Source organism: Odontomachus brunneus, unplaced genomic scaffold (genome assembly GCF_010583005.1).
Source record: "Odontomachus brunneus isolate Ranch 3 - 2012 unplaced genomic scaffold, Obru_v1 Obru_scaffold_124, whole genome shotgun sequence".
Lineage (NCBI taxonomy): Eukaryota > Metazoa > Arthropoda > Insecta > Hymenoptera > Formicidae > Odontomachus > Odontomachus brunneus.
The window spans coordinates 477,202-491,979 of NW_022639574.1; the positions used below are offsets into that span (position 1 = coordinate 477,202).

At 33.6% G+C, this 14,778-nt stretch overlaps 1 protein-coding gene across 8 annotated transcripts in view; it reads right to left on the reverse strand.

The window, feature by feature from the left end:
- The window catches only part of LOC116849683 (myosin-IIIa-like), a 60,634-nt gene that overhangs the window by 30,723 nt on the left and 15,133 nt on the right, over nucleotides 1-14,778 (reverse strand). For 4 of the 8 annotated variants that reach the window (XM_032827075.1, XM_032827068.1, XM_032827077.1 and 1 more), the window contains exon 2: nucleotides 10,654-10,757. The exons of 3 other annotated variants lie outside the window; for them this stretch is intronic. In XM_032827075.1, the coding sequence (XP_032682966.1) occupies nucleotides 10,654-10,663 (10 nt within the window). In that variant the 5' untranslated portion in view covers nucleotides 10,664-10,757. Of the gene's footprint in view, nucleotides 1-4,263; nucleotides 4,456-10,653; nucleotides 10,758-14,778 lie in introns of those variants that run through there. One more of the 8 variants, XM_032827071.1, reaches the window with a different exon arrangement.

The window sequence follows — 14,778 nt, forward strand, 5'->3', positions numbered from 1 at the left end:
GCGCGCTATATATATATATATATATATATATATATATATATATATATATATATATATATATATATAAACGTAAACTCTAATTTATATATGTATATGAATGTGAACTCTAATTTCTATATTTAAGACGATCTCAGCGCGTGGAAAGTAAACGAACGACGGTGTTGTGCAAAAATTTCCGGACGGATGCTGGACCGGCGACTTTCAATTCGATGAGTTACTGTTGCGAGACGAGAAATTCGATCGTGCGCTCTCGCGGTTTCTAGCGAGGACAATTTTACAGAATATCACGTTTAACGTAAACTCGCGAAATTTCACTTTTCCCGCAAATGCATTAGGAGCTTGACACGCGATCTCCAGACTTCTCTATATTTAAACATTTCGAATAATCACGACGTCAAAGATCGGGATGCTTTCTTCTTGCCGTTGGAAATATTTATATTCAAAAAACATAGTCTCATTCTTAGAATCCTCTTGTACAGGGTGAGGTAATCGCGCGCTTTTTTTTGTTTACTTCAATTATCTCCGTTATTTCAAACAATAAAGGAAAGTAGTGCTTACAAAAGTTTTCCTGTTTAGAAAGAGATAATGATTCTTTGGTAAGTGGAGTAACGAGTAAGATTATATTTTTTGGATGTAGAAATAATATAATTTGGATGGATTTTCTTTTCATTTGCTCTTTTGGCTTGTCACATCGCTCGTTCGAACTCGATTCGAAATTTTCATCCTATTTTCAATCTTAGTATTCCTTCAACGCCTATTAGTAATCTTCAACGCCTATTTTGATACTTTGAAGCCTATATTAACTTCTTCTGATTCTACTTAGCCCACTAGCTTTGTCGAAAGGTCCTCTTTAGAGCATAGAGACATTTTGTATGTTTTCTGCTATTTAGGGGCGCCAAGTAGAGCTTTAGTTTCCACGTGTATTAAACATACACTGATCTTTCAGAATATACAGGTGTTAGAAAGTTCAGGGGTCGGAAGTAGGGAACTAAAATTTCAACACGGGAAGAACCATGCTAAGAGGAACCGAAGTTGTTTTTGCCGTTCCCCCTGCGGGAATTAGACCGCCTAGTATACTTTATAGTACTTAATCAACGAGCCATTGCCGGGAAAATCTTGCAAAGGAGGTGAATGGAAGATAGATGAGCGCAGTTTCTTTTAACGATCGAAATTTTCAAACGAACCACGAAGCATCGCTCTATTAAGCGCGTCCGTTGAAACCTGCGCGCATAGAAGAAAATTGAAGCATTTACGTACGTCAAGAGACGTATGCATACGACGCGCCGGGACGCCACACGGGACTTCCGTTGCGCCACGAAACGGAATAGTTGTGCAACGCGGCGCATACGCGGACCGTGGCGGTAATCGCCGCCTTTTTAATAAGCCGAAACACAGCACGCGTAATCTAACCGCTTTGTATGTAAATGAGAAGGTAGCGGCATTTGCGACATGAGGCTGCGCTATCTATACGCGTATAGAAATCTTGGCTGAAAGGAGAGGCGCATGAAACATCGAGTCGCGGATACACCGAGGTGCTCGTACACGTCATTTCATTTCTATTCGCTGAGCAGTACCCCGAGCAGTTGAAAGCAGGAAGAGATGGAAGAAGATGCCCGGCTTTGTGCGTATTGTCATCTCGCGATGTGACTATTTACCAGCCGCGCTCGCGATCGTCTTTGGTTATGTCAGATAGGAAGCGAGCGCGAGCGCATTTGTCCCGTTTTGTAGCGTGACGTACCACATGGGAGAATAGGGATTTAAACGCGTAAAGGGGGAGAGAAGAGCTAAGAGGGAAAAGAGAGAAGTGTGGTTTGTTAATGTCCTGGAACATACTTTTTTCAAGCGTTAAACAAGTTTAAGTACTCGGTTAATTAGGAAAAAATAAAGTGAAAATATGTTAAAAGTGGAAGAGCAAAATAAATACTGTTAAGCATGCATTATAAAAATTAATGATATTCGGGAAACATACGTTACATGTTATCACATATCTACACTGAGAGGAGAAATATGTAAGAAATGAAAAATATGTATTCAATTCTAATAAAATATTAACTTTATCCTAATTCTTTTATTTAAATAGAGTGAACAATTATTTCTTCATAGAAAATTACGGTCTAGAGAAAATGTACATTTTTTCATTTAAACATAATTTTTTTTTCACGGTATAAATATATATATTAGTACATTTACAAAAATATAATCTGATCCTTAGTAAAATTTCCTTATGTCATGGCTTCAAGAGGATTTTTCAATAAGGAAATCTAATACCCAAAACGAAAATTCTAGTTGCAAAGTGCTATTTCCTGTAATCCCATGTTTTAAGCGAGCTTTTATTAAAAAAGTATTTTTTCTCTAATAAAGAGATTCATAATATTATATTATATTTAGTAATATAATACAATGCTTAAAATATTTTTTTTGGTTTCAGGGAAATACTCTTAGTACTTTATATGTTTAAAAGAATATGCTTTTTTGGGTAACACCTTTTAATTTTATTATGTTTTCTAGTAATGTAAGAATAGGCAATATACAAAAAATATCATTCTATTATTAAGAAAAGCGAATATTCAATTTACTTTCTTTTTTCGAAATACAGGCTATCTTCAATAAAGAATATATTTTATTAAAAATGATCTCTTAAAATAAATTTATAATAAATTTTAAGAAAACTTATTATAATGTAGTCAAGAGAAGAATTAATTTTCCTTATAAGAAAATCATAAAATTTTATTAAAAAAAAATTGATTTGGCTTTATGTAGTAAGAGTGTTTTTGTTTTAATTTAATATTCTTGATTAAAATACTCTAAGATTATTCGAACTCAGAATATATTTTGAATAATTAAAAATTTTTTAACAGTAAGATTTGAAAAGGCACATAAGGAGCAAGCACGGATGCTTAGTGCTATTAAATACTAATATTACTTTTTAATATTAATATGATTGTGGGAGAATAAAATTGTCCAGTATGTTAAACGCACGTATCGAAATTTTTTCTTCGATTATCGTACGCGGAGAATCCTTCCATACTTAGACCTTCCATATTTAGACCGATCCTTGAGCCGCAATTTTTATATATATTTTTTTTATTAAAATCCCAAACCGATCATTAAACCAATGACTCAAATAGATTCATTATATATGTTGCGAAAAAACTGCCTCCGCCAGGACTCGAACTTGGAACCTCCCCATTTTCCGGGCGGGATGCCTTCCCATTCGGCCACCGAGGCTTCGACAGTAATCTCGCAACATAATGTTTATAAATTGTCTAAGATGTAAGTTGAAAGAGAAAGAACGAAAGAATCGATCTCGTAAGAGATGTTATTATACGAGAGAAAGATAGCATATTCTTCCTGCCAATGCTTAAGATAAATCGAAATAATAGAAAGCTCCTCGAATAGATTAACTAACAGTAATATTTGAAAAGGCACATAAGGAGCAAACACGGATGCTTAGTGCTATTATAGGAAAGTGGGGAGGTTCCAGGTTCGAGTCCTGACGGAGGCAGTTTTTTCGCAACATATATAATGAATCTATTTGAGTCATCGGTTTAATGGGATTTGGGATGGGTTTGGGATTTTAATAAAAAAAATATATATATAAAAATTGGGACTCAAGGATCGGTCTAAGTATGGAACGTTGATTCTCCGCGTACGATAATCGAAGAAAAAATTTCGATACGTGCGTTTAACATACTGGACAATTTTATTCTCCCACAATCATATTAATATTAAAAAATAATATTAATATTTAATAGCACTAAGACATCCGTGCTTGCTCCTTTTCAAATCTTACTGTTAGTTAATCTATTCGAGGAGCTTTCTATTATTTCGGTTTAAAATTTTTTTTAATTATCGGAGAATTATTATTTATTTCTTATATATTTTTCTTTCAATTTAATAAGTATATATAATACATAAGTATATACTTACAAAAACAAATAAAAACAAATTAAAGCAAATTAAAACAAATTAAAATAATAATTGCAATTTTGATATAAACTAACAACTCATTTCTACCAAAGCTGTGAAAATAGTAGGTTTTCAATGCAAAAGGAGAAATGTTTATTTTTTAGTCTTATCAACGTCAGTCAGAAATACACAATGCACTTATAAATTTGAATAATTTTTGTAATAAATTACTAACTAATTATTTTGACTACTTTGGCAATTTCATTGTTAATATCGGACGGAAATTTACTTTGACAAGCAGACAAAGAGACAAACATAAAGAGATACACATTAATTTATATATACACTTTGTACCTGGGTTTAAATGCGTCGGTTAACACGAACGTGGAAAGATGGTAATGAATCAAGAGTCGATTCATACTCACAACTCACTCTGTATCTAAACCCGTGCGCCTCATTGCGCGAGAGTATTATCTACTTAACCGTGTTGTGTTCGTCGCGTTGTACGACGCACTGGGACTCTCGATTCTCTCGTGCTACGTTTCCACGCGCCACGTTGTATCCCAACCGGCACTATTGCGCGCACTGTCGTATGTACATGTCGCGAATACGATCGCATTTGAATCACGCTGTGCGATACAATGACAAGTGACTGGCTGCATCGCGCGAGCTACAACGGCGTGCCTTGCTAAAACGGCCAGCGACGAAGAAGGACGTTTCCACGCAATGAAAAGAGGAAAAAGTGGCGCTGCGCGGCGTAAGGGGTATCCAATTATTCTTAGAAGAAAGTCATACGACATTCATGGAGGTGGCGGTCGTCAAGAAGATTCAGAGCCGAACGGGCGCGTCACAGATTATTGGCTTCAGTTTCTTTTCCCGCGCTCTTTCTCTCTCTCCTTCTCTCCTTTTTCTCTCTCTTTGTCCGTTTGTCTCTTACCATCCAGTACGATCCATAGTGATATTTCCGAAACCGGATTTCTGATTTATCGCCTCTCAGCGTCGTAACCGTAAGGATTTACCGTTTCGGATGAATTTCAGCGACTCAGCCAATTACGAATACAAATCTTGATTTAATGTATGATGCGGCATATATTGACTGTCTCTGCTCATGTAAAAATTAGAGCTGCAGATCCTACATGTATCGAATAGCTTCGTCCTCGGCGAGAGGTAGCTTCCATTTGTAAACTTTTCAATTTCGTAACCATTTATATGTACTCTGCTCACTGAAGTACAATCAGGATATTCTTCATTGGAATATACTATGTTTATAACTAGTAGTTAAGTTATAAGTAAAGTTATATATATTGCAATTAGTACAATGTTGCTGATTGGATCGAATAGTAGCGACTGTCTGCATTGTTTAGGCATTTTGCAAACAAAGATGGTGCCATTGTATGCAAAGTGCATGTAAGTCATTAATTCCGTCTTCACAAACGCAAAAATTTGGTTTTAAAAATTTTTAAATTTGGATAACGTACAACAAATTCGTTGTACAACAACTCGATCCACGAGTTGAAATTTTGGCCCTATGTTAAACCTTGAATTCTACAATGTACTGGGAGTTGAGTTAGCAAAGAAGGTTTAATTCTAATGATAGAATTTACTCTTATTTTGACTCTGATGATGTCCGAAATTTCCTTTTTTACTTTCTTTAGCGTTAAAATAGTATTATAAGCTTCAGAATATCAAATTGTATTATAGAATATAAATTATAGAATAGAAATTATAGAAAAGAAAGAAAATTATAGAATAGAATTGTATTTCAGAATATCAAAAGAGGTGTTGAACAGAATAATGAAGTAGGATCAAAATTTCGATTCACATTTCATTTTACAATGAAATTTTACTTTACTGGTCAAAATTAGTGAGAAATAAGACGAAACAGTAGAGTAGAAATGTTATGTTCTACTGAAAATCAGTGTATATTCAGTGATCATCCTTTAGTCTTGTAATTTAGTTCTTTTATTGATTCAATCAGAAACATTTTGACTGATTCACTTTAAGATTTTGCTGTTTTATCATGCTCCATGCGTAAAGTCAAAATTCATGATTCACAGGTTGACCAACATGAAAAACAGGCGAGACCTGCTGTGAAGTAGCGAAATCGGTTGCGGAGGAAATGGAAATGTACTTCCTGAGTGCAGCGGTGCGCGCGAAAAAAATCACGTAACAGTATGAACTATTACAGTGTACCGTACTGAATGTATTATTTTTACACGCTCTTTCTCTCTCTTTCTCTCTTTCTCTCTGCTTCTTTTCTCGTATAACGCATCATAGGGAAAGTAAGGAAAAGCCCGTCGCCGAGTTGCGCACGGAAACACGAAGTGACGCCCATGACATTGAGACAAAAGAGGTTTTAGCAAAAAGAAGAAGATAATAATAAAAATAAACAATAAAAACAGAAAAAAGAGACAAACGAGGAAATGCGTGAAAAGCAAAAGAGTAATCAGCTCTGTCACGTGATTGCCTGACGAAATTGCAACAGTCTCGCACACGATCGAATCGCGTTTCTTTTCATACTTTCTCTGACGCAATCATTTCCTCGCAACTGTAATGAATACGTTTCATAGACTTCCTTCCTATGACGCACCCGCGCGTGGATCGAACGAACGTCTCTCTCGTGTACAAAGTTGTCATTAAACACGGAGTCGTTTCCGCGAGGGAGCGTGAAGAAAACAACGGGAGATTTCTCATCAAGCATTCGTTCGCCGCCGAACTCGATTGATTGAATCCCGCTAGAAATTTCCTTTGATTTTCCCAGATACAGCATAGATTCCGATTGAGGCGCCTAAATTAATCTCAAAAGTAGTCATTCTATTATGACACCAATTGGGAATTCCATTCTTGACTCAAACATATATCGTTTCTGTGATGATCTAGAATTGAAATAGAAATATTATGGAAATAAAAACAAAATATAACAGTACTATAGAAACAGAAAAAAATATTCGCACTTTCTTTCAATTTGCAACGTTGATATATTTTTATGGTTATCAAACGGAAAATTCCATTTTTATATAAGTATATAATATACAGGGTAATTCAGAAATATTTATACAAATTTCGGGAGGTTCTACACACCTAAACAAGAAAAAATATCCGGAAATATATGGTTATAATCAAGTTATAATTGAAAGATTACATTCAATGCTGGTAATAGGAGTAACCTCAAACAAGTTGAGAATCCTAACTCTAAGAAGCCTATAGAGTCCCAAGACTCCAAACCTATAAAATCCTAATTAAAGAAAATTTTCTGAAGTCTAATTAGGATCTATCCTGATTTTCCAAAGAATTGAATTTGCGATTTCTAAGTGGGAAATCCAAACGCAGAAGGAAAGTTGTACAAAGAGTAAAACAAAGAAATGAAACGCAGAGAATAACAAAATAGTAATAAATATTTTTATAATTGTGGGATTTATAAAAATACATATATTCTTTTCAAAATGTTAGATTGTTATACGGTTATTTTTATAACTTACCGGTTGTTAATTGTAAATAATTATAATGCACTTAAATGTTTAATATAATGTTAAAGTTTTATATTTGAAGTAAAAAAATATATATTTTTTTTATTTAAGAATAAACTTTATTTACTCACGATGGAAAGGATACTAAGACAAAATTTCATGAGGCTCGCAAATTTACTTTGCTGTTACTAAATCAATTTTTTTTCTATTTTTTAACTGTAATATTATTTCGATTTTAATAAAACTCTCATAGAAAAATATTTATCTTCTAAAAGGACTATTTAACGATTTTGTATTAACTGTTCCTCTCAAGATAAATATTAAAAAAAGCACATGAGCAACATATCTCTGGAGCCAGTAGACCCAGTCTCTTCTTTAAAACTAGTTTGGATAATCTAATTGGAATTTATGCTATACTTAGAAATGTTTGGGAAATTTGCATACGAGTTGTAAGATAAAAGCATAAAGAGTACTGGAAAAAGTTTGGGTTTCCACTTGGAATCACGTGTTTGAAACATTGCATTTGTAACCGGAATCTATAATTATTTTAGGAAATAGAACTGGATTCCAATTAGTTCATAAGAAATTATCTATGCGGGATCCTCTTTACATGGGCTTTGGAAAAGTTAATTATCGACACCTATACTGGCGCTTTCACCTCTTTCAACATTATTTTTCCTGATGTTTAATTTCTTCCTCTCTTGCTCTTTTTCTTCTTCTTACATTGATCGCGCAATTATTATAATCGCGAATAAATGAGACAGGCAGATTATTGCTTTTCCAAATATTGAATTATCCCTGCGCGTGCCATCAGAAAGGCAATAATTATATACGGATTCTGCGTACATAAACACGGTGATAGTTTGCGAACTAGACGTGTACCATGCGCTGAGGATATTGCTTCCTCGAAAGTTGCTCACATAACTCGCATGTAACAGATATTTGATTAGCCGTGTTACTGGTGCCATGGTGCGGATGTGTTTGGTAAAGCACGCCTCTCGCTCGGTTCATTTAATTATGTGCCCCACGTACCCCCGTAATCTTGATCGTGCATGCAATTTCGCAGATATGCGACGACAGCCGTGAAAGCGGCAAAATTTTGCGTGCGACACTTCTCGCCGATCTCGGTTTATTGCAGCGTGCACGATTAAAGGTACATAAAATTGCTGACTCGGTGTCGGAAGAGGTGTCGTCGAAAATTGAATGCGATTGAAACGAGTGCGCGTTGTCTCTTGCGGTAACGATGTGTGAACGAGCGTGTAAGAGTTCCGACTCGTGGAAGTCGGAAGACATCCGTTGACGATCGCACAATAGCGGTTAATTGCAGATCGATGGAAGCGAGTCGAGTGGAACGAGTGTGCACGACGTTCGCGTGAGTGTAAAGGAACATTTTCTCTTTCGCAAATCTAAACGAAAGGAAAGTCTCAGGAAAGTAAGAACTATCACACGATTTTGGGCATAATAATTCAAATGGGGAGATAATAATTGTTTGTCAGAGTAATGTACGTGCCGATATGGTTCTCGGATTTTGTAACGTATGCGGTGCACTAATTAGGTAGCTAACCGTTCCACACACGATTCTGCGTACAAATTTATTAACCTCCTTACGGATTATTAATTAAAATCAGAAGAAACGATCTGATGTTAAAGTGACATAAAAATAATAACATATGTTAATCATATGAGAGAGAAAGAGAGAAGACCTTCCTTCCTCTAGTATAATTAAGATGAATGTTTATTCACAATAAAATGTCCGTTATATGTTATCAATAATGTCTCAATTATAAAAGAAAAATTGCACCTAAAACCGAACCTAAGAATTGTATTTAAATGGATACACATGTGTCAGTACACATGTTGAAAAGATTAAGGGAGTGTCAAAGTGGATGACGAATTGTTGTCGATAATGTAGCGGTGATAGTCGAAATGTTATATTAAATGTACATTCATATGATTATGCTATTGTTTTTGTATTTCTTATACACACACACATATATATTTTTTTTTATATAAAAATATGTGCTGCTTTACGTTATCATATTTAGCAAAAAACATAACTACGCATTTTTAGAAATATTTCTGTTAATCTGTTAATCTTTTATTAATTAATTACAACATCAATATTCACAATAATAGAAATCAGTGCTTATAATAATAAACTATATTTTTTCGAGCTAATAATGATATACATGTGCTAACAAAACTGCAATTAAATTGAATAATTTCTTTCTAAAATAGACAAATATATATTTTTATCTGTTGAATAAGAGCGATAATTTTTGTCTTTGGTAAAATTAATAGATTTGTTTCGTAAACTTAAATTATCTTGACATACGAAAAGATTTGCTGCAATAATTAAGATAACATCCACAAAAATAAGTTCATTCTATTAGTAGCTATATGACGATTATTTGCACACATAATTATTGTACTACTCAAGCAAATCTATTTGATTTTGTAAGAGAAGCGAAAAAATATTTGGAGCAAGCAACTGAATCAGACATCAAATCCGGGTGACTACTTCGCCAACTAAGCTACCCAAACCTACACACTTCGATACGTCTTTCTCCTCTCTCTCTTTCTGTCTTTCTCTCTTTCAATGGTCTTTGTTGTCAAGAGGATAATTCCTATTGCAACTTTTGTTACAATTGATAACATTTAATTATTCATACCAGTGATAGATAACTTCCATTAAATTTGCTGAATCATCTATAAGAAGCGATGTAGGAAATGAGAAGAATTATATTGAAGCGTGGTAGATTGCAGCCGAGAATCGAATCCGAGATCTTTCACTTGCCAACCAATCATCTATCAACTAGCTAACTAAACTATTTCAATACTTCTTTTACTCTCTTCTTAAAAAGTTCATTTATCATATATTTTCAAGGCTAAGGAACATATTTTCAATGGCATCGAGGGAAATATTACTTATTGAACAAAATTATATTTTTAAATATTTATTTTATTATCTAAACAATAGGTGTTAATTTGAAATTAATTTCATAATACTATTCAAGTCGAAATTTTGGTCCTACGTTAAACTTTGAATTCTACAACGCAGTAAGAGTTAAGTTAGCTTAATTCTAATAATACAATTTACTTCTTCTCTGATAATGTCCAAAAATTTTTTTCACTTTTTTTAGCGTCAAAATAAATTGTATTATGAATTCAAAATATCAAAATAAGTGTTGAATGGAATAGGGAGGCTAAAAGTGGGACCAAAATTTTGACTCAGGTAGGTAAAAAAGAAGGTAGGTAAAAATTTTGACTCGGGTACCTTGCCACATTGTTTCATTCAGTGCTACTCAAAGCATAAAACAATAGTTTTCTGGCCCACTTCACGGTGGTGTGAATACTCTTCTTTCTTCTATGGCACGTTTCCTAATACGTAACATTTATAACTAAATTTTTTATTTGAATGATATTACTTTTTACGAAGTTTTATGGTTTACGGAAGTTATTTTACGGAGTAATGGTTATCTATATTGCTTCTACCATGGGCGTGTCGAGCTCTGGTTTAAATGAATAAACTTATTAAGAAAATGTTAGTTGCCAAAGATATTATCAGAAGATGTCGTCAAGAAATGGTATAAAAAAATGTCATCAAAAACTTACAAACTGATATTGAAGTAATAAAATATTAATTCTTTTCTGTAATGTTTAAATCGTATCGATTGCACGGGATTAAAAATACCTTTATGCATAATAAAAGTACGTACAAAAATGAAGTGAAGCTTCAATATAAAAAAGAAACACAATTAAAACGACAAAATTAATGCAAAAAGAATATTAAAAAAGATTTGTTACCAATTGGTGCTTAAAAGTATAAGTAAGAGAAATAGTATTTTTTCTTTTATTTTGACCTCCTGAATACGATAATGCAATTAAAAAGTTAGTGGTACTTGGGGATCACCTTGAAAATTGAACAAGAACATATTGTATCTACAAAAATTCTATTTATTTATGGAAATATTATGAAACACATCTGTGTGAATTTGAGGGAGGGAGTAGGGCTAAGAACGATGTTTTGTTATCTGTGAGGGGAGAGGAAAGCTTAGTTAAATTACATTAAGATGGATCAAAGGAGCTACCACAAAAATGCGTCCCCCACACCCGTATATATATTTACATACGCAATTGTACTTCCTCTTATACGCACAAAATATTCCTCCTATTTACCATTTTCTCTCTCGCCATCAAACTCACACTGATGTGTTTTGCGATAGCTCCATAAATCAATCGAATTTTTATAAGTATGTCATGTTTTTATTCGATTTTGAAGATAATCCTGAAATACCATTAACTTTTTAATAGTTTTATCATATTCAGGAGGATAAAATCTATGAAGAAATATGACGTTTTGTCATCTTTACATTATCGACATTTTTTAAGCTCGTCATTCAATTTTACGTTAAATTAATAGTATACTTTCTTTTCTTCTAATTCCCTTAGAAATAAATGAAAAAATAAATTTTTCTTATTTTCATTAATGTTGCGAAAAATAACGCTTCACCCACACACATTCTCTCGCCCTCTTTCTCCCGTGATTCAAATACTCGCGTGACCATCGACGCATAACTGGTTCTCATCGATTATTACCATCTCCGTAAGACATATACGTGGATATCGCGGTGCTATATATGGCCGAGAAAGTTTTCGAGCTGTACGATGCCCTTCCAGAGCGCGGGCGCGCGCCGCGCCGCAGAGTAGCCGCTCCAAAAAAGTGTCCGTGACCTTCCTTTTGCACGTGCGCGTTTAAGGTGCGACGGTATCGGCGAATGCACCTTGCTTTTAAAAGGACACACGCGATCGCCGTGTGGATTCGTGACGCGCGCCTTCGCTGTTCAACGCGAATCGATCTGTCGTACGCGACGAAAGAGGTCGTGTATGTCTCGTATGAGTCGAGATTTATTCGTATACATCTGCATCTCATTATGCAGAATGTTCAATATCCTCGTGAGATCTCCGTGAAAAACGAATTCAATAATCCGCTGAATCTTTCACGTATTGGCACTTCTTAGTAGAAAATTATCTTTACACTCGGAACAGAGAAGACACGCTGGTGGTAACTATATAGCTGACAACTATACGAGTTTTGTTTATATAGTATTAGATATTTAATATTAGAATGAGTTTTATACATGTAGTATTCGTAAAAAATAATACATATAGTTTAAAAAACTATTTTGTATACTGAGAAATTAAATATGTAAAAAACATAAAACATTTATTCTGTAGGTACTAATAATATATTTATTTAAAACTAAATTCTTTTACTTAAATATAATAAACAATTGCTTTTATGCTAAAGTTTTAAAAATAGGCAAGACTGAGGCTAATCGTCTATTGAGATAAGTTAGCAAAATCGATTATTTCTACTGTTCTTTAATAGATTTCAGAATCAAGCAAACAGAGATTACAAAACCATCTTTGACATGTTCAAAAATTTTGTCTGCTTAATTCTGTGACTTGTTAGAAAATAACATAAATAATCGCTTTTTGCCAACTTATCCCGGTAGCCAATTAACCACGGCCTCCACTATGTACATTTTCTTATTTGAAAAATATTTGATATTAATATGAGTAAATATGTTATTAGTATCGATTGAATAAATACCGATTGAATACTTTTTACTTTTCGAATATTTTTTTTCTCGTTATAGTTATTGTGCAATCGCAGAAAAATTATTATAAGAACTATATAGTTCCTGTAACTATTTAATTTTAGTTATAATAACTCTATAAATGGATTATTAAACTATGTACATTAATTCTACATGCAAAACTCGTATAGTTGTCGCTTGTAGTATATAGATAGTCATAACGACGTATTTTTTTTAAGTATAAAAATTTGTTTTTCTTTTCTGGAAATCTTATGATCATGAATCTCATGATTCTCATGAATCTTATGATTTTGACACGTTAATGTTATAGTTATCTTTTAATTATTAGAAGAAAAAGGAAAATGTGAGTACATCTGCTCGATCGATTGCAAGTATCATTTTATAGGTACATATTTTTATTTCTATGTATTTAGCAAGAATTATTAGAGCACACATATTTTCTCGCCACCTTATCAATTGAGAGTTCCGCGGCGAGTGATCAGGAGCATTAAGAACAGAAGGTAAGATATAATAAAGCGTTGGGTTTGGATAGTTTAATTGGTAGAACGGTTGCCCGGCAAGAAAAAAGTCCCGGGTTTGATTCCCGGCCCAGAGTCTTATCACGCTTGATATATTTTCTCTTAACTCTTTTTCCAGAGCTTTCTTAAAAAGTTGATTTAATAAATTTATACAATGGTATAGCTTTACGTGGCAAAATTATTAGTATAGTATCGTATAGTATAGTATCGTATAGTAGTTATATTAGTGAGAGAACTGTAAGAGACTATTAAGCTCTGTAAAAAACTCTTTTAACAATTAAGATTATATATAAAAAGGAGGTATTGAGAGAAAGAAAGACGTATCAAAGTGTGGTTTTGAGTAGCTTAGTTGGCAGAGCAGTCGCACAGATTCGATTATTTACTGGTCTATCGCCTAATATATTTTTTCTCTTTTTTTACATAATCAACCAGATTTGCTGGTGCAGTAAAAAAATTACGTATACAAACTATCGTCAGCTTGCTTATATAATAAACTTATTTTTTAAAATATTATTTCAGCAAGGATATTATATTTTATTGCTGCGAATTACTTCATATTCAATTAAAGTTAAGTCAAATTAAGGGAACGCTATACTTGAAAATTTTACCGAGAAAATATTAATCTTTTTCTCTGCAAAGTTTACATCGCTTTGGTCACACATAATTGCAAATAGTTTTATACAATAAAAATAAATAATCAATTAGAGCATTTTCGAATATGTGACGAAAATGATAAAAAATTTCAAAATTAAAATCTCGAGTTGTCAGTTAGTGCAAATCTTTGTCTGGTACAATAATTCTACAGCTTGTATACAGGGTTCCCAGAACATCATAATCAAACTTTGCGAGGACATAGAACGGATTGAGGTGAGCAAGAAAGTCCTGCGCCGTTTTGCGATATTCGCAATAGTTTTTCAATAGTCGAGTGATTTCAGCGGTTCGAGCGCTCAACCCTTTTTCACGCAATTTTCTACAATTCATTTCTCGAAAACTATTGCGAATATTACAAAACAGGACAAGACTTTCTTGCTCGCCTCAATCCGTCCTACGCTCTTGCAACATTTGATTATGGTGGTCTGGGACATCCTGTGTACGTGTGTTTGCTCCACTTAAGAAAATTTCAAAAGACACTGATGCACCATTTGCTATTACAATAGAATTTATAATTATTACATATTATTTATTCTTTATATTTAATTAAAAAATATACGAAGAGAGAGAGAGAGAGGGAGGGAGGGAGGGAGAGAGAGAGAGAGAGAC